Source organism: Helianthus annuus, chromosome 10, assembly GCF_002127325.2.
Source record: "Helianthus annuus cultivar XRQ/B chromosome 10, HanXRQr2.0-SUNRISE, whole genome shotgun sequence".
In the NCBI taxonomy this organism is placed as follows: Eukaryota; Viridiplantae; Streptophyta; class Magnoliopsida; order Asterales; family Asteraceae; genus Helianthus; species Helianthus annuus.
The window spans coordinates 105,745,486-105,765,556 of record NC_035442.2 but is presented as its reverse complement, the minus strand read 5'-3'; the positions used below and the strand labels follow the sequence as shown (position 1 = coordinate 105,765,556).

Genomic DNA, 20,071 nt, shown 5'->3' with positions numbered 1-20,071 from the left:
TTATGCTATAAATACTTGTACCTTGTGCTTTGTTGATAATGTGCACATCAAGTGTTTGAAAAAATGCCTCAATGAAAATGCTAGTCATATAAGCCATAAACTTTATGTGAATTGAATATGTTTATGAAGCATGAGTAAATTGTATGATGTTTTATCGATTGATATGTGTAAATGAGTATGAAACATAAATTAAAAGAATGAATGGTTATATGTAGGCGTTAAGGAAGAAAGTTCGAGTCAAGTGAAGCAACAAGGGGATCAAGACCGAGGTACGCTACTTGTACAATTTTTAGTTTTCACGATAGATATGTGTTTATCAATAAATGTGTTAATTCAAACCAAGAATGGAAAAAGATGTATGTATAGACCCTTCTCTTGAACGGGTCGAATAATGTTATTGTAAGATTAGAAGGAATGGCATGGAGTTCCATTGGAACACATTACCGTGCAAGAATGAAAGAATGTAGTAAAGCACAAGTTGTGAATGTCACATTTGTTTCAAGTCCGTAAGTTAGATTCTTGAGTTAAAGAAAGAAATTTTTGTTCTAATGAGTTTTCGATGTTGTGGTCATGTAGGTAAATCTCATGTCTAGCTATCAAGCTTTGCCCGGTTCGAACACGCCTCAAGCCCGTCAAGCGTTCCGCATTTTGTAAAAGTCAATGTTTAATACTTTGTCACTTATGTCTACGTCTAGTAGTTAAACCTAGTTTCTATTATGTCTGTCTTTTGGAAAACTTGTAGTAAGTACGTATATAAACTTAATGGTTTTGTAAGTAAAAACGTGGTATGTTTTGACGTGTATGTTGTGTCTTTTTAATGGTTGCGTATTTTTGAATGATGTTTGATTATGAAAAACAGGGGACCGCTCGTTTTGCAAATGGGTCATGCCCAAATTTCGTTAGAAAAGTACGTTGTTATTTAATAAATTTAAAAAGAAAATTATGGACGTTACATACTTGCTTCACATTTCTACGTGTTACATGCTGGTTATGTGTAACGCTTTCGCTATACTATATGATATTCAAACTTGTATGCTCACCTTTACACTCTGTGTATTGACTTTATTTTAACGTATGTGACATGTGTTTAGGATGCTATGTTTGCTGTGATAAATCGAGTAGGTGGTCTAGAAACGTCATTCAATAAATCTGAGTTATCGGAACAGTTAGCTTGTTTTTGAGACATTTGTCTGTAATAACTATTTTTATTTTATCTGTTAGTAGTATGGGATATTAACGTTAAGGATTTGGTAATTTAATAGTTGTTGTGGATTCTCTTGAACAATCTGTTTCGCTCAGTGCCACCCCCGATGATTCCGCCATCGGTTGGGATGTGACATGATGAATGCTTGGATCATATCTTCACAGGTTGCAAATTGGTTTTGAACTTCTGGCAGGCTTTTTGCACATGGGTTCGGATTCCTTCTATGTTCGCTTTTGGTTTCAAAGATGTGTTAGAGCATGCCAACTTCTGCAAATTGAGGAAGGAGGAGTCTCCAATTGTGAAAGGCCTCATAATGCTCGGCTATTGGTGAATTTGGAAGGCCCGTAACGAGGTGGTTTTCTCTAACGGAACGGAAGAGGTAGAGGTGAAGACATTCTAGGAGACATCAAGTCGCTTGGTTTCCTGTGGTTGAAGAATAGGTCGAGACATAAGAATTTTGTAACACCCCGAAAATATAAAACTTTATATTAGAATTATAAAGTTTAATTAAATGAGAATTTATCAACTAGGAATTTATAACCTAGTTAATTAACAAGTCTAAAAATAACTTACAATGGGGTTAAAACAACAAAAAAATGTTATGTTAAATAAATGGAGGGGCCAATCTTGTAAAAAGTAGAACTTGAATTATTAAAATAGTAAAAACAAACCAAACACCCCATTCTAGAGGTGCCTGGTTGATGTACGTGTAGTGTGATATATTTTTAATGTATATTTTAAGCCCCTTTTTACACTTTTAGCCAAGTTTTAAATTTATAAAACATGATATTTACTAACACTAAACACACATATGGGCAAGTGCACCCATCGTTGACGTAGTATAGTGTTGGTAAGATACCGAGATCGTCCAAGGACACAAGAGCTTTTAGTACCGGTTTATCCTCAACGTCTAATCAAATCAAAAAGTTAGAAAAGGTTTTTAAACTAAGAAAATAATAAAAACTAACTAAATGCTGAAAATAAAATAAAAATAAAAACAGATAGACAAGATGAATCACTTGGATCCGACTCGTGTATTAGTATAACCTTTGATTATTTTCGCACTTTTGCAATTGTTTAAGAGATTATCTTAGTTATTGTAGTAGGCTCCTCTTTTGAAGGTGACGTTACCCTCAACCCGGTAGTTTGAGTCAGCAAGGATACAATCCTAAAGGGTTGGATTATTGGAAGATAATGAATTAAGTTATTAATGCAAATTATGGTAGGCCCCGCTTTTGGCGGTGACGTTACCCTCGGCTAAGTAGTCTGAGTCAGCAGGGATACAGTCCTAAATAGCCGGGTTATAGTATTAATAGTAGTTAACTTATGAGGGGGTCAAAGAGTTTGGATCCCCGCCATCCAATACCTATGGGCATTGAAGGAGATCCTACTAAATTTGACCCAGGTCCCTTGCAGGACCTCTAAACGCTGAACAAGGGCAAGACCCTTACCAAACCGTTCCCTTAACCCCCGACCAGGTAGCCAACATACCTCCATATAGACCGTGGAGATATGAATGGTGAAAATCTTTTATTTTATATAGACAGTAAAATAATGCCAAGACACCACGGACAAACGATAAGGAAAGATCACCTTCAACATAAGCAACTAGTTATTAAAGTCATTAATACAAAACCAAATAAAAAGTGCAAAAGATTAAAAATAAAAAGTATTATACTAAACACTTGTCTTCACCAAGTGATGTAAGAGACTTAGGCAAACATGGCCTTGATTGTCAAGAACTCTTACGATCAATCTTGGATCCCGAGACGACTCACACACTCTATGATGAACAATGGATGATGATGGTGGATGATGGTGTTGTGATGGTGGTGGGTGGTGGATGAAGTGTGAGAGAGGTGGTGTGCCAAGGGATGAGTTGAAATGGAACCAAGCACTCCTATTTATAGGCTGAACAGAAGGCTGGGCACGGCCCCGTGTCCGCTGGACACGCCCCCGTGCCTGTCTGACACTCTCTCTCTTCATTAATTGTAATTCGCAATTACAATTAATGCGCCTGCTGTACTTTCGCCACGCCCCCGTGCTCACTGGACACGGCCCGGTGGTGGGCAATAGAAGCTTCTATAGGTTTGTCTTTTCTGCTGCTTCTTGGGCACGGCCCCGTGCTGGCTGAGCACGGGGCGTGTTCAGTCTTCTGACTTCTCTTTTCTGCTTGGGAGGATGCTGTTGAGGGGTCGGGCAATCCACTTGTGTTCCTTTTCTTGTATTTATGTTAGATTTAACTGTTTTTTGCTTTTTTTGTGAATTTGAGCTCATTTTATCCTGGATATACAAAAGGAAGACAAAAACACTCTTTTTCCAACATTAGTACTTAAAAGGGGTTAGTTTTATGCCTCAATTGATGTAATTTATATGTTGCATTTTACACACATCACTGGTTGATCAACAAGCAGGGGCGACAAAGGGGTTCTTCACCCAAACCCTAGTTTACAAGAAAAACCACGAATTGAAGCCTTAAATCAGTTAGAAATCGAAATCCAAGCATAAAATCGTGATCACCTCGTCAAAGGGATCATAAGGTATGTCAAATTAGGTCATTTTGATTCAATCCAAATCTTTGCTTATGATTGAAATTGAATGTTTAGCTTTAATTAGTGATAGTAAACATGAAAATTGGAAGTAATACCAAGTTGGGGACAAACCCTCAATTAATTCTTGTCAAAATCTTGCATGTTAGTTGTAAGGATCAAAATCACTATAGTGGGTGATTAGTAAGTTAGTAGAACTTGATAAACACTAGGATAAAGACTCTTGTTCTAGTGAAAACTGAAATTTTGAGATAATCTCTGAAATTGTTGATGTTAAAATATGTGTATATTGTCTAATTGAAGTTAATTTGAGTGATAATTTCAAGTTATGAACTTGGTTTAGATCATGTAGAAATCTGACCGCAAGGTGTTTGATAAAACGCCTAAATGAGGGTTAAAATGTTAAAGATTGCTAAAAACGCAGATTTGTATATGTTATGAATTAATGCGTTAAAGCTTATGAAAGAGTTCTAATCTTGTTATGAATTGAACTCTTTAGGCAAGGAATCTGGAACGTCAAGTGGACACGCCGGAAATGATACCCGCGGAAAAGGTGTGCTTTAAAGGTACGTGCTTAAGCCCCGTTAAATTATGTGTAAATAATTAGCTTTGTTATGTGAATGATGAGGTAGTGAAATGGATGCGTTTGATGCGTTGTTAAAGTGGCGAAGTACACTCGACCATCAAACGGATCAAAGTAAAGACTTGGGATTTAGTTTGGCTAGTCAATGAAGTGATAGTTTTCACTAAATAGTCAAACGGGTCAAAATGATGTTTTCAAAAGAATCGCGAGAGTAGGGACTTGAAAGTCTTATACCTCATTAAAATAATGAATGATACTATACCAATAATTTGGTGATATTAATCTAAGTATAAGAACCCGGTATATGGGTCAAATAATAAATGCTAAATGAAAAGGGGATTGTTTGAAACGGAGTGCTTGAATTCCGAAGAAACAAGTATTAGCCCTAAAGGAAACGCAAAGCCATGGAATTGGCGCGAATGCACCAAGTATGTGAGCTCGGGGAAAATGGGTAAATATGTCAAGAAGGTCTTAAGAATGGAAAAGAGGTGTTATGCACTTTCACTAATGGGTTGGATAATTGAAATAAGGGAATTGTGAACCAATTGCCGGCATTCCGATTTCCGCGTTGTGAAATTTACATGGTTGAATCCGTAATTTTATTACGGACTCGTAGAAGAAAGAATCGGTTAAAACGGACCAACGAGTAAAAAGTTATGATCTCTTGAGTTGAAAAATAGTTAAGGGACAAAGTTGCAGAGTCCACCGTAACTTACGGTTCCACCGTAAGTTACGGTGGAAACCAAAATGTTACAGTGAGTTGCTCCTGTGTTACGGCAGAACCAAAGTCACTCAGGGTCTACCGTAACTTACGGTAGACACCGTAAGTTACGGTGGAACCCAGGAAAATTTTGTTTTTTTTTTATTTAATATCATTCCTTATCGGAATTCGTTTATATGTATTATACTAATGTCAAACCTAATGTCTTTAGTGTTTGACCCTAGGTATGGATGAGTTCCCTTCCGGATGATGATCAAGACATTATCAAGAACCGAACACGTATTTTGAAGCTTCCGCGTTGACTCAACTTGTTTTAGACAATGATTTTGATGTAAATGAATTGATAACCATGTCTTAATGTTTTTAAACTAGTCGGTAGCGATTAGTAGAAGTTACTTAAAATTTTTTTTTACTTAGCATGATCATGTTGCTATTTCTAATCGAAAACATTTTGTAAGTTGGGAATTTAGTATAAACTCATGTAATAAATTAAGTAGTCCCATTATCAGAAAAAGGGTGTAACAAGTTGGTAATCAGAGCTTAAGGTTGTCAACAAAAGTGTTCGGTTCAAGCTTGATCGATCGTCCGGTAAGAATTAGCTTATTATGTTAACAAATTATGTCTTATATATATATGAATGAGAAAGAAATTGAAGTGCATGGGAAGAGTGTGTTAACACACTCAAACCCGGGAAGTGCACCAAATTTGAACGGTTAAAGCAAGTTGAGAACTTGACTAAACCAAAACAAAAGAAGCAATGTTATAAATGAAATGTTTAACGTTTAAATGTAAACATTTCAGTTTCAAAGATGACGGATAAGGGAAATGACAAAGCGGTGCCAAGAGTCACCGAGCAAATGAGAGAAGTGATTGCGGAAGAGGTAGGAAAAGCAATCGAGAGCAGTTTGTCGGGTTTCATCGATAAAATCCAAAACACGGTGTTATCAGTGGTGGATGAAAGAATTAAGAAATTGGAGGATAATACCAATTTAGCTAAGGAGAAGTTGGGAGAGCGTAAGGGTTGCTCGTACAAGGAATTTATGGCATGTAAACCGCCACTCTACCACGGAGAAGTGGATCCGATAGTATGCCAAAGATGGTTGAGTGATATTGAAGGGGTGTTCGAGAGAACCCGCCGTGATGCAAGTGACTTCGTGGCTTATGGCACGGGTCAGCTGAGAGGTCAAGCAAAAGACTGGTGGGATAACAAGAAAAAGGAAATTGGTAGCGAAGAGGCGAAGGCGATGACATGGGACGAGTTTAAGGTACCATTCCTTAAACATCACAGTCCCAAAGCAGTTATCAATCAGATCAAAGAAGAATTTATCCAGCTTAGATAGAAGGGCGAATCTATTGACAAGATCACGGGAACCTTTCTCGACAAACTAAGGTTTTGTGATGAATTGGTGACAACCGAAGAGCAAAAGGTGTATTACTATTATAATATGCTAAGTGCGGAGTATCGGGAGTTCATGACTCCCTCAAAATACGAAACCCTCACCGAAATCATCAACGCCGCTCGAGAAAGAGAAATATAGTTAAAGAAGCAAATTGAAAGGGGTGAAAGAAGGGCACAAGAGGTTAATCCAAGCCCTACGAAAAAGGCATGTGTGACCGATTCATCAAAGAAACAAGAAGGAAAGAGCAGTACGCCAAGTTGTAAAGTGTGCGGGAAGGGACACAAGGGTGAGTGTCGATTTAAGGATAAGCCGTGTCCTGTTTGTGGGAAGGCGGGGCACACGGCTGCGTTGTGCCCGGGGAAGGTGTCGGTGTGCTACAAATGTTATCAGCCGGGTCACAAGAAATCTGAGTGCCCGGAGTTGGTCAGAAAGAAGGACGACAAAAGTACGCACACAGAGGCACCAAAAGCAAAAGCAAGATCCTTCCAGTTAACAGCAGTGGAGGCGAAAACGGAGCCCGATGTGGTCTCAGGTATATTTGCCATAAACTCAATTCCTGCACATGTGTTATTTGACACGGGTGCGAATAAGTCCTTTATTTCACATGGACTTATTCGACATCCTTCCTTTGTACTAAAAAATTACCTATGCCATTAGAGGTATAGATAGGTGATAACAAAAATTTCCTTGTGTGTGATATATGTCGGGATTGCAAGATAAGTATAGATGATGAGGAATATCCAATAGATTTAATTCCTATGTCCATGGGAGAATTCCAAGTAGTGGTCGGGATGGATTGGCTATCCCCACATCATGCGAAATTCATGTGTTTCCGCAAGGAGATAAAATTAACATCTCCAAGTGGGAAATCGGTTATCATACATGGCGAGAAAGAAGGTAAACCTGTCATGTGCTCGATGATAAAAGCTTATAAGCTCATTAGGCACGGTTGTAGGGCATTCATGATATACGCAAACGAACCAGACAAGGGATCACTAAGGATTGAAGACGTACCAATGGTACGTGAATATGCCGACGTGTTTCCGGAAGACTTACCGGGAATACCGCCAGAACGGGAGGTAGAGTTCGGAATCGAATTGATTCCGGGCGCGAAACCCGTAGCCAAGGCGCCGTACCGGCTCGCACCCTCAGAGATGCAAGAATTAATGTCTCAAATTCAAGATCTCCTCGACAAAGGGTTTATTCGCCCAAGTGTGTCTCCGTGGGGCGCACCGGTGCTGTTTGTGAAGAAAAAGGATGGAAGTATGCGTATGTGTATCGATTACCGGGAGTTAAACAAACTCACGGTGAAAAATCGATATCCACTCCCAAGGATTGACGACTTATTTGACCAATTGCAAGGCGCAAGTTGGTTCTCCAAGATCGACCTTAGATCGGGGTATCATCAGTTGAGAGTCAGGGAGGAAGATATACCGAAGACGCCTTTCCGTACGTGGTACGGACACTACGAATTCCTTGTAATGTCCTTTGGGTTAACAAATTCGCCCGCAGCCTTCATGGATCTCATGAACCGGGTTTGCAAGTCTATGCTAGATAAGTCGGTGATAGTATTTATTGACGACATTCTAATATACTCAAAGGATGAAGCGGAACATGCAAGACATTTGCGTGAAGTATTGGAGACACTCAGAAAAGAAAATTTGTATGCAAAGTTCTCGAAATGTGCCTTTTGGTTACGAGAGGTACAATTTCTCGGGCACGTCATTAATGCCAACGGGGTGTTAGTAGACCCGTCGAAAATAGAAGCCGTGGCGAAATGGAAACCACCAAAGAATCCTTCGGAAATCAGGAGCTTTTTGGGGCTTGCGGGTTATTACCGGAGATTCATACAAGATTTCTCCAAAATTGCTATGCCATTAACTAAATTAACCCGCAAGGAAGAAAGGTTCATTTGGGGCGAGGATCAGGAAAGGGCGTTTCAAACACGTAAGGAAGAACTGACTCAAGCACCGGTATTGTCATTACCGGATGGAACAGATGATATGGTAGTTTACTCGGATGCCTCACACTCGGGGCTTAGTTGTGTTTTGATGCAACGAGGCAAGGTTATAGCCTATGCCTCGAGGCAGCTGAAGACTCATGAAAAGAGATATCCTACGCATGACCTGGAGTTAGCAGCCGTGGTGTTTGCCTTGAAAATATGGAGGCATTACTTGTATGGGGTAAAGTGCACTAACTTTACCGACCACAAGAGCTTAAAATATTTCTTCGATCAGAAGGAATTAAATATGAGACAGAGGCGGTGGTTAGAGACTGTCAAGGACTTTGATTGTGATATACATTACCACCCCGGGAAGGCTAATGTGGTGGCGGACGCGTTGAGCCGAAAGACAGATTATGTGCCTATTCGAGTCCGATCGATGCAATTAATTGTGACATCGGGATTGCTTGACCAAATCCGAAAATCTCAAATCGAAGCAATAAAGGAGGAGAATGTAAAGAAGGAACGAATAGTAGGGCAACTAAAAGACTTGGAGGATGGTAACCAAGGATTGAAAACTCGATTTGGGAGAATTTGGGTCCCGAATACATGTGGAGTCAAGGCACTTCTACTTGATGAGGCCCATAAATCTCGTTATTCGATACATCCTGAGACGACCAAGATGTATAATGATCTAAAACAAAATTATTGGTGGCCCGGAATGAAACGAGATATCGTGAAGTATGTGGAGAAGTGTTTGACTTGTTTACAAGTCAAAGCAGAGCATCAGAAACCATACGGTAAATTGCAACCATTAGACATTCCAGTTTGGAAGTGGGAACAAATTACGATGGACCTGCTGACCAAACTGCCCAAAACCAGCCGTGGTTTTGACGCAATATAGGTAGTTGTGGATCGATTGACAAAGAGTGCACATTTCATTCCAATTCGTGAGACTTATACGTCAGAGAAGATGTCAGAAGTGTATACCAATGAGATTGTGGCGCGTCACGGAGTACCGATATCCATTGTGTCCGACAGAGATACTCGGTTTACTTCGGATTTTTGGCGTGGTTTCCAAGAGCAAATGGGAACCAAACTGTTCATTAGCACTGCTTACCATCCCCAAACGGATGGACAGAGTGAGAGAACAATACAAACGTTGGAAGATATGTTGCGTGCTTGCATTATCGACTTTGGGGGCAGTTGGGATGTCCATCTACCCTTGGTCGAATTCTCATATAACAATAGCTATCACACGAGTATTAAAATGGCCCCATACGAGATGTTATATGGTAGAAAGTGCCGAACCCCAGTTTGTTGGGGAGAAGTTGGTCCGCGAGGGCTAGCTCAGACTGATATAATTCGAGCTAGGAATCATAAAATCGACTTGATCCGCACACACTTAAAAGCAGCTCAGGGTCGACAAAAATCGTATGCGGATAAACGAAGGAGGCCAATAGAATTTCAAGTGGGCGATAAGGTAATGTTGAAAGTATCGCCATGGAAGGGGATAATTCGGTTTAGAAAAAGAGGAAAATTGAGCCCAAGATTTCTTGGGCCATTCGAAATCGTGGAACGGGTTGGTAAGGTAGCATACCGCCTCGAGCTGCCTGAGGAGTTGAGTGGAATACATAGTACATTCCACGTGTCGCATCTTCGAAAATGTTTAGCAGACGAAACTACTCGTATCCACTATGATGATATTGAGGTGGATAACAATCTTAACTATGCGGTGAAGCCAATTGCAATTCTAGATCGTAAAGTGAAGAGTTTGAGAAACAAAAAGATTAACCAAGTAAAGGTTAAGTGGGAACACAGGAAGGGTGCGGATACTACATGGGAATTCGAAGAAGAAATGCAACGGCTTTACCCTTCATTATTTGGTACGTAATCCGATTTCGGGGACGAAACCCTTTTTAAGGGGGGTGGACTTGTAACACCCCGAAAATATAAAACTTTATATTAGAATTATAAAGTTTAATTAAATGAGAATTTATCAACTAGGAATTTATAACCTAGTTAATTAACAAGTCTAAAAATAACTTACAATGGGGTTAAAACAACAAAAAAATGTTATGTTAAATAAATGGAGGGGCCAATCTTGTAAAAAGTAGAACTTGAATTACTAAAATAGTAAAAACAAACCAAACACCCCATTCTAGAGGTGTCTGGTCGATCAACAAGCAGGGGCGACAAAGGTGTTCTTCACCCAAACCCTAGTTTACAAGAAAAACCACGAATTGAAGCCTTAAATCAGTTAGAAATCGAAATCCAAGCATAAAATCGTGATCACCTCGTCAAAGGGATCATAAGGTATGTCAAATTAGGTCATTTTGATTCAATCCAAATCTTTGCTTATGATTGAAATTGAATGTTTAGCTTTAATTAGTGATAGTAAACATGAAAATTGGAAGTAATACCAAGTTGGGGACAAACCCTCAATGAATTCTTGTCAAAATCTTGCATGTTAGTTGTAAGGATCAAAATCACTGTAGTGGGTGATTAGTAAGTTAGTAGAACTTGATAAACACTAGGATTAAGACTCTTGTTCTAGTGAAAACTGAAATTTTGAGATAATCTCTGAAATTGTTGATGTTAAAATATGTGTATATTGTCTAATTGAAGTTAATTTGAGTGATAATTTCAAGTTATGAACTTGGTTTAGATCATGTAGAAATCTGACTGCAAGGTGTTTGATAAAACGCCTAAATGAGGGTTAAAATGTTAAAGATTGCTAAAAACGCAGATTTGTATATGTTATGAATTAATGCGTTAAAGCTTATGAAAGAGTTCTAATCTTGTTATGAATTGAACTCTTTAGGCAAGGAATCCGGAACGTCAAGTGGACACGCCGGAAGTGATACCCGCGGAAAAGGTGTGCTTTAAAGGTACGTGCTTAAGCCCCGTTAAATTATGTGTAAATAATTAGCTTTGTTATGTGAATGATGAGGTAGTGAAATGGATGCGTTTGATGCGTTGTTAAAGTGGCGAAGTACACTCGACCATCAAACGGGTCAAAGTAAAGACTTGGGATTTAGTTTGGCTAGTCAATGAAGTGATAGTTTTCACTAAATAGTCAAACGGGTCAAAATGATGTTTTCGAAAGAATCGCGAGAGTAGGGACTTGAAAGTCTTATACCTCATTAAAATAATGAATGATACTATACCAATAATTTGGTGATATTAATCTAAGTATAAGAACCCGGTATATGGGTCAAATAATAAATGCTAAATGAAAAGGGGATTGTTTGAAACGGAGTGCTTGAATTCCGAAGAAACAAGTATTAGCCCTAAAGGAAACGCAAAGCCATGGAATTGGCGCGAATGCACCAAGTATGTGAGCCCGGGGAAAATGGGTAAATATGTCAAGAAGGTCTTAAGAATGGAAAAGAGGTGTTATGCACTTTCACTAATGGGTTGGGTAATTGAAATAAGGGAATTGTGAACCAATTGCCGGCATTCCGATTTCCGCGTTGTGAAATTTACATGGTTGAATCCGTAATTTTATTACGGACTCGTAGAAGAAAGAATCGGTTAAAACGGACCAATGAGTAAAAAGTTATGATCTCTTGAGTTGAAAAATAGTTAAGGGACAAAGTTGCAGAGTCCACCGTAACTTACGGTTCCACCGTAAGTTACGATGGAAACCAAAATGTTACGGTGAGTTGCTCCTGTGTTACGGCAGAACCAAAGTCACTCAGGGTCTACCGTAACTTACGGTAGACACCGTAAGTTACGGTGGAACCCAGGAAAATTTTGTTTTTTTTTATTTAATATCATTCCTTATCGGAATTCGTTTATATGTATTATACTAATGTCAAACCTAATGTCTTTAGTGTTTGACCCTAGGTATGGATGAGTTCCCTTCCGGATGATGATCAAGACATTATCAAGAACCGAACACGTATTTTGAAGCTTCCGCGTTGACTCAACTTGTTTTAGACAATGATTTTGATGTAAATGAATTGATAACCATGTCTTAATGTTTTTAAACTAGTCGGTAGCGATTAGTAGAAGTTACTTTAAATTTTTTTTTTTTACTTAGCATGATCATGTTGCTATTTCTAATCGAAAACATTTTGTAAGTTGGGAATTTAGTATAAACTCATGTAATATATTAAGTGGTCCCATTATCAGAAAAAAGGTGTAACAAATTTAGACTGGCTTGAATGGTGTAAATATCCTCTATATATATATGGTGTAATTTCGATTGTTTGTCTTTTTCTGTAGTTTGCCTTTTTCGGTTGTCTTTTTTTTAGTTTGCCTTTTTTTTGTAGTTTGCCTTTTTTTTAATGAAGTTCTCATTAAAAAAAAAAGAGTTAAACCAAAGGGGGGAAGAATAAAGAAGCGTTGAAGAAGCCCGGAGCACGCATCTCGAGGATAACGACATGCCCACACCAACAGGCATGTTCTTTGCACCACACCAAATCCCATTCAACCCCGTACCTATCTTATCCATCTTCTAATTCCCCTTCATCCACCCACACTTCATATCATGCACACCCATCCATCTTAATTCACCCCTTTTCATCCATAAATTCACAACGACAATAAAATGAGCATGACCATGATGGAGGGTATGATGGAAAAGGGCGTGTTAGATGATATTATTAAAAGATTGTTGGATGGTAAAGGTGGGAAACAGGTGCAGTTATCGGAATCGGAGATCCGCCACCTTTGCGTCAACGCTAGACAGATTTTTATGTCTCAGCCGAATCTGCTTCTGCTTCGTGCGCCCATCAGGATTTGTGGTATGATTCGGGTTTTTTTTTTTTTATGTTTTTGTTTTGATCTGATTTGGGGTTTGTTTCATTGTGAATTAAGCTATTACAAATTATGATGAATTAGTGTGTTGATTGGTGAATTGGGTATTTGGATTGTGTTTGTTTATGTTTATGTTGATAAGGGGTGAACGTTGGTGCAACGGTAAGGTTGTTGTCATGTGACCTATAGGTCACGGTCTAGCGTGGAAATACGCTCTTGCAGAAATGCAGGGTAAAGATGCGTACTTCAGACCAGTGGCGCTGACCCAGAAATTATTTGCTGGGGGTGCGGATGAGGTGTTCAATCGTATTTTCAAGGGGTGCGGTTGGGTTTTTTTGCCTAAAATATACACTGAAATTTTTTTCAAGGGGTGCGGCCGCCCACCTTGGCCAAAGGGCGGGTCCGCCCTTGCGTCAGACCCAAGTTGGTCTGACACCTGGGAGCCTCATCCTCTGAGTTTTCCCTTTTCATGTTGATCTTTTCGTTTATTCATACCGATCTTAATGATTTGTTGGTAGAAATGCAAGATTGTGTAGTTTCGATTTTGATTTTTTTTTATGTTGATGATAGGTGATATACACGGACAATACCAAGATCTATTGCGGCTTTTTGAATGTGGTGGTTATCCTCCCTCCGAAAACTACCTATTTCTCGGTGATTACGTTGACCGAGGTAGACAAAGTTTAGAAACCATATGTTTGCTGCTTGCATACAAGATAAGGTACCCCGATAAAGTGTTCCTCTTAAGGGGAAACCACGAAGATGCCAAAATTAACCGTGTATATGGTTTTTACGACGAATGTAAAAGAAGATTTAATGTCCGTCTTTGGAAGATATTCACAGATTGCTTCAATTGTTTGCCGGTTGCCGCTTTAGTTGATGATAAGATCCTTTGCATGCACGGTGGTCTTTCCCCTGAACTCGAGAATTTGAGACAAATAAGAGAAATTGAGCGGCCCACTGAGATCCCGGATAACGGGCTTCTTTGCGATTTATTGTGGTCTGATCCGGACCCGGACATTGAGGGTTGGTCTGACAGTGATCGCGGTGTGTCATGTACGTTTGGACCTGACAAAGTTGTTGAATTTTTGAAGAAGAATGATCTTGACCTTATTTGCAGAGGTCATCAGGTAAAACGCTTGTTTACGTCATTTTGGATGATCGAACACTTTGAATGAATCTTATTACTGCAGGTGGTAGAGGACGGTTACGAGTTTTTTGCTAAACGAAGACTCGTGACGATATTTTCAGCGCCTAATTACGGGGGAGAATTTGACAATGCAGGTGCTCTATTGGGTGTTGATAAATCCTTGGTGTGTTCTTTTGAGATATTAAAGCCACTTGATTACTCAAAAAAGCCAGGAACGTCTAAGTTACCGCTTAAGAAGGTAAATCAGACCCGTGTTTGAATTTATTTTCTGATTCAGTATATTATCGCGTTAAATATTTCAGTCATTATTATATATTCGGTTTTTTTTAATTACTGATTATTTAAAAAATATATTACAAGCTGTTTTCTTATTATTTATACGAATTGCCATTATATAGGTTAAATGTAGACATCAAGTTTTCACTAGCATTAAAAGAACAAACATATTTAATTTCGAAATTTGAATTTCGGATTGTTTGACCTCCAAACTTCCAATCATCCTCTTATTTTATGTAATTTGACTTTGACTTTAATCACACATTGACTGTCACAACTCATTAACATATTTCCATTTGGGTACTGATTTCAGTCCTCTGTTGATTAGTAATACTTATAATATATTACTTAATTTTGAGCGTTCGTGCAACACTATGATTAAACTATGGGCGTTGGATTTGCGTTTTAGAACTGGTTGTCTTTGTTTAATGTTTGGATAACGAATTATCCTTTGTGGGTTGGCGGTTCACAGTTTGGTTTTGGCGGGTTTGTGGTTTGGAACATAGAACCTGCCGTTTTAACCCTTTTATGTAATTTTTTCTTCATTTTTTGGAGTATGCGGTTGTGTATATGTATTATATTCATGAACCATCTTTATGATTTTAACATTTTGAGTACAAACTAACAACTTAAAAAAATAAAGAGTTAAATGTCATTTTATTCCCTGTGGTTTGGGCTATTTTGCCAGTTTAGTCCAAAGGTTTCATTTTTCGCTTGTGGGTCCAAAAAGGTTTCACCGTTGCCATTTTAGTCCACTGGGTTAACTTCATCCATTTTTTCTGTTAACGAGAAGGGCAATTCGGTCATTTTATATGTAACTATGTTAACTAGAAGGAAAATCAGCCATATAAAACGACCGAATTGCCCTTCTCGTTAATTAAAAAAATGGATGAAGTTAACCCAGTGGACTAAAATGGCAACGGTGAAACCTTTTTTGGACCTACAGGCGAAAAATGAAACATTTGGACTAAACTGGCAAAATGGCCCAAACCACGGGGACTAAAATGACATTTACTCAAAAATAAAAAATGGGCCCAAACCGCTAAACCCGGCCAACCAACACAAGCCTGGATTAGGGTTCAGCCTATAATTTTGTCAAAACAGAACCAGACAGTGAACACCCCTATCAGAGCGAGCATTAATTATTATCTTTAGACAAGTCAATTCTTCTATATCGCTCTATGGAAGTCAAATCATGAATATTTTACAATCAATACTTAGCATTATTGCTCGTTTTAACAGCCGCCCAAAATTGGAACATCCTGAGACAAAACCGTGCTAGAGGAACACAGTCGATTAGTTCTTCAGAAGAAGCATTTCATGTCAAAATGACGAAATCTGTAAGATCAGAAATCTGCAGAAAGTTAGATGTTTGGATGCATTTAAACTTCATTTCCAGTTGGGTGGTGAATATAGATTGAAAATGAGCCCCTTCAAGGTTAGGTAGGTTTTGCTGTTGTATAAAATTTGTAAATTTGGAGTGTGTTTGATTTGAAGTTTGTGTTTCTATGTTAACCTTCAGAATTAGATCAAACTGTAAAAATGGAAGCTGAAACTGTACACTTTTTTTGCGGCACCGTGTTCTTGTGTGTCACATCGACAAGAACATGGATATTGCTTCGCGGTTTCTTTCGTGGCGATCTAATGTCATTTGATTATGACGAATTGAATCGAGTTGATTCAGGCTCAGGTTTTTGTGTCTTTTAATAAAAAGTAGTTATTATGAGTTGATTATATTAACATGCTAAATCCGAGAGTTTGGTTATGGATTAAATAAGGTTTCATCTGGATTATTTATATGTATGGAACTTTGAATACGTGTGATAATTTTCATAAATTTAATTTATCAAAGTTAGTAGGATTGACTGAGATGTATTATTCAAATAACTTTGAATATTGACCGAGATGTTTTTATATGATTTTGATTATGAGAAGGAAAACAAACTTGAATATGAATTTCACCATTAATGTGGAAAAAAGTTGAAAGATTTAACAAAATTTAAATTGTGTATTTGAAATTAGCATCAAATACAAAGGGGAAAATAAATAAAAAGGGTATGAAGAATTTTGGTCAATTGATCTTTAGATTTGAAGAGTTGAGATTAGTTTTAGGGAAAAGAAAATAATAAAAGGGCATAAAAGGAATCTACATTTATTGACTTTCTATCTTCATATGCAAGACTCATGTTAATTCTCCTAATTAAATTAACATCAATTATTGACAAATAATAAGTTAAATATTTTAAAGAGTAAATTACAAGTTTTGTCCTTTACGTTTACATTCAAATTACAAGCGCTGTTCTTTTGGCCAAAAGTTTACATGCGTTGTCCTTAATCTTTCAAAATCCTGCACGTTTTGTCCTTTAGGCCAAACCTAGTTAGAAATCTTAGTTAATTCTTGTCATGTGCAATGCACATTAGGGTACAATGATCTTTTTGCCTCTAAACCATTTCTATTCCCCCATTTATAACCCTAACCCACCCTCAATTCAACTCTTCAGTTCATCAGTTAACCAAATTACCATTTACAAAGAGTAAAAAAATAATAAGTGGAACAAAAAAATAGCATAAATAAATCTAGATCAAGATTCAATCTCTTATGTTTCTTTATGTCAGTCTGCTTCTTTGTTATGACTCGTAATATTATGGTTAGTTGTGGTAAAACAGATTGTATACGCCTTTAATCTTGTACATATGGAAATATCATAGTTTGTATATTCTGTTTTGTTTCTTTATGTTAACTAGGAATTAGTACCCGCCGTAATGCGGCGGGGTTCTTACATGCGAGCATCCGTCCTTGTCTTCTTATCCAACCTTCCGACACGTAGTTATCTCATCACACCAAAAAAAAAAGCCATATCTAAATGACACCAAGAGTGAGTTGTAAAGTTAAATCAAACATTAATTGTTACTCGACTCGTCTGATTACATTCCTTATAATCTAAATATCTAATCTACATAACCAAATTGACCCATTCATAAAAAACTTGTCATATTACCACATCTGGTAGTCAATGTTGTGTTCTCATTTTTTTATCTTTTTCCAGGTTTGGAAGTTAAGTTCTTGTGACCTTTCGGAGATAGGTAGAAACTCTGTGTACCAGTCCGGATTCTTACCCGCAGCTAAGGTAAAATGAAGATTAAAAAAATGAAATAAGAAGGTAACAATGGAAAAATTATGCACTTCATTCGGTTGTCATGAACACCCGGACGACCTTTATCATTGTCAGTTCGTTGTTTCGAGCTACCATAGAACTTTCCAAATGCTTCTGTGAACTGAAATGAGATGATAAAATGTTAAAGATATTAGTCTAAAGTAAGCCTGGCAAAAATAGGTGGTCATGTTAGATTACTGGTGAAAAGGGTTCGGACCAAAACAGGCCCAGGTTGAAAGAAGTCGTTCTAGGGAAAAAAAATATAAAAAAGGGTTCACCCGATATATATACGTGTAAAAAATGGATATCTATACCAAGCAATGTAAGTATAAGGACTTGAAGAGGTCATTTCATCTAACCACCTAGTTCATCTATTGATTGGTACGCGAATCGAATCGTTCCGAAACGACAAATTTTTCAATCGGAAACACGTTTTCTAGTGATCCGGAACGATTATTGTGATATATTGTTGATGGTTATCAATTGCCACCCTAAAATAATTAGGTCAAAAAATGCCAGCCAATATTATGTCTTTTACATTAAATATTCTACCTAACTCATTTAAAAAAATGTACGATAAATACAAAGAGAAATTAACTTATATACCCTGGCTTGCTTTGAATGGCTATACTAATTATTCTAGTAATGCACCTTTTTTATTGCAAACAAAAGTCACACTGAGCGTGCCCAATATGGAGCTAAAACTGGAAATAGTGTTGATTATGTCCAACACGCTTATCCCTCCGCCACTACTTTCATTGGAAGTAGAGTCACCGATATTAGCAAGATTTACAGTACCTGCACTAACTCATGTAGACTTTATGCTATATAAATATGATAAATATTACCCATCGTCATCAAAAACAGACATATATACCTTGATCAGCATATCGGATATAGCATTTTCCAAGGTACATATCACCCCAGCTTGATGTCTCACACACTGATCTCAACCGTCTAGTTGCCTCTGAAAGGCAATCTTGACAATCACTTAAACTCAGATCTTGTATGCACTGTGCCACACCTTGTATGCTACCAAAATCACCCTCGCGAAAGTATTCTCCATTCCCGCCTACCAGAAATGCCAACGCACTGTCTATACGGTTCAAAACATCCGAATTATAGCCAACTGAAGGACCACATCTCCTGCACACCTCCATCTTATCCGGGGCCCCAAAAAATGATGTATTATTGTACTTCACATAACATCCTTCTAACTGTATTTCACCACACGTGGACATACGACAAGCAGTCTTGAGTTGACTTACGGCGAACCCAGGCCGAACGATTCGATTCTGTACCCAATTCTAGTACAACTGAACCGATTCGGGATTCGAGGGGGGATCTACGTTTCCTGTGAGTATGATCTCAACCACCAACTACCAACCTCGAAACTGTAACCTTTGAAAGTCACATCTTTGATGCTAACCACACCATCCATAGTTGAGATTATACTGAATAAGAACCACATATCTTAAATCCATGCCTAGTTTGTATGGCTATCCATATATTCTCTAAAATTCACATACTTACAACTACAAATTTAACATTCCATCAACATAAAGCTCAAAACCTCATCATCAATCAACACATATTAAAACCTAACACACTAAGAAACACATGTAACAAACATTTCAAATTTTCAATACCTTAGTCAGAACCACACCTGTCGCCTGATGATGCTCCAGTAGCAACGAAGAGGGAAGCCGCGTATGGAGCCAAAATCCCCAATTCCAAAAACTATCGTAACCAAGAACCCTATAAAAGCAAAACAGAACATCAGCCAAATTAACATAGCCACAAATCAAATTAATTGAAAGCAATAAAAAAGCAGGGAAAGAAGCGGATACAAATACCTCGTTTGAATACTTGAATTGCTGTCGTTCACCTCGTCGGAAAGTCACGAATCACCACATCTGTCACCGTAAAACCAAACCACCACAAAATCAGATCATCAACATCTTCGATTTCCTTTCGGCCCACAACAACACTCGAACCACCAACAATCCACCACCACCGCCGCCGTCTTCTGTCGCAAAAATAGCACGCCACCGCCGTAATCGCACCTCCGCTCCACCGTCCATACACCGTCAATCACCACTGTTGTTGCAAACGGCTCCACCGGCCTTTGGCCGCCGGCCTTCAGTCGAGTGGGAGGGGTGACCGAGAGGGTGTTTGGCCTGTGGAAGTGTGTGTATAATTTGAGAGATGAGTGAGATTTGGTTTGGGTTTTGTTTGTGAATAAGATCGAGAGAGAGGGTAAGGCATAAAAGATGTCAGTGTGTCTTGTGTTAGAGTTTAGAGATGGTATAGGTGAGTCAATT

General features: G+C 38.3%; 3 protein-coding genes and 1 long non-coding RNA gene across 8 annotated transcripts; 3 read left to right on the top strand and 1 right to left on the bottom strand.

Moving 5' to 3' along the window:
- The first annotated feature begins 9,669 nt into the window (after positions 1–9,669).
- LOC110882221 lies at positions 9,670–10,293 on the top strand. The gene has a single exon (XM_022130299.1). The coding sequence runs from the start codon at positions 9,670–9,672 to the stop codon at positions 10,291–10,293; it is 624 nt and encodes a 207-aa protein (XP_021985991.1).
- A 291-nt stretch (positions 10,294–10,584) lies between these two features.
- Positions 10,585–12,581, top strand: LOC110882254. Its single transcript, XR_002560032.2, has 3 exons — positions 10,585–10,715; positions 11,224–11,290; positions 12,252–12,581. It is a non-coding gene; the product is annotated as an uncharacterized LOC110882254 (long non-coding RNA).
- A 146-nt stretch (positions 12,582–12,727) lies between these two features.
- On the top strand, positions 12,728–16,281 carry LOC110885467 (serine/threonine-protein phosphatase PP1 isozyme 9). Its single transcript, XM_022133171.2, has 4 exons — positions 12,728–13,153; positions 13,737–14,296; positions 14,360–14,554; positions 15,835–16,281. The coding sequence occupies exons 1-4, from the start codon at positions 12,958–12,960 to the stop codon at positions 15,856–15,858; spliced, it is 975 nt and encodes a 324-aa protein (XP_021988863.1). The 5' UTR covers positions 12,728–12,957; the 3' UTR covers positions 15,859–16,281.
- A 1,188-nt stretch (positions 16,282–17,469) lies between these two features.
- LOC110885466 (plasmodesmata-located protein 6) lies at positions 17,470–20,071 on the bottom strand. 5 transcript variants are annotated; one of them, XM_022133168.2, is made up of 5 exons: positions 19,604–20,071; positions 19,397–19,505; positions 18,625–19,282; positions 18,399–18,545; positions 17,470–17,868 (listed from the first exon to the last, which is right to left on the bottom strand). In XM_022133168.2, the coding sequence occupies exons 3-5, from the start codon at positions 18,986–18,988 to the stop codon at positions 17,837–17,839; spliced, it is 543 nt and encodes a 180-aa protein (XP_021988860.1). In that variant the 5' UTR covers positions 18,989–19,282; positions 19,397–19,505; positions 19,604–20,071; the 3' UTR covers positions 17,470–17,836. The 5 variants fall into 5 exon arrangements, with proteins under 5 accessions (XP_021988860.1, XP_035834366.1, XP_021988861.1 ...); XM_035978473.1 differs by having other exon boundaries at positions 19,414–19,505; XM_022133169.2 differs by having other exon boundaries at positions 18,625–19,201; positions 19,604–20,070.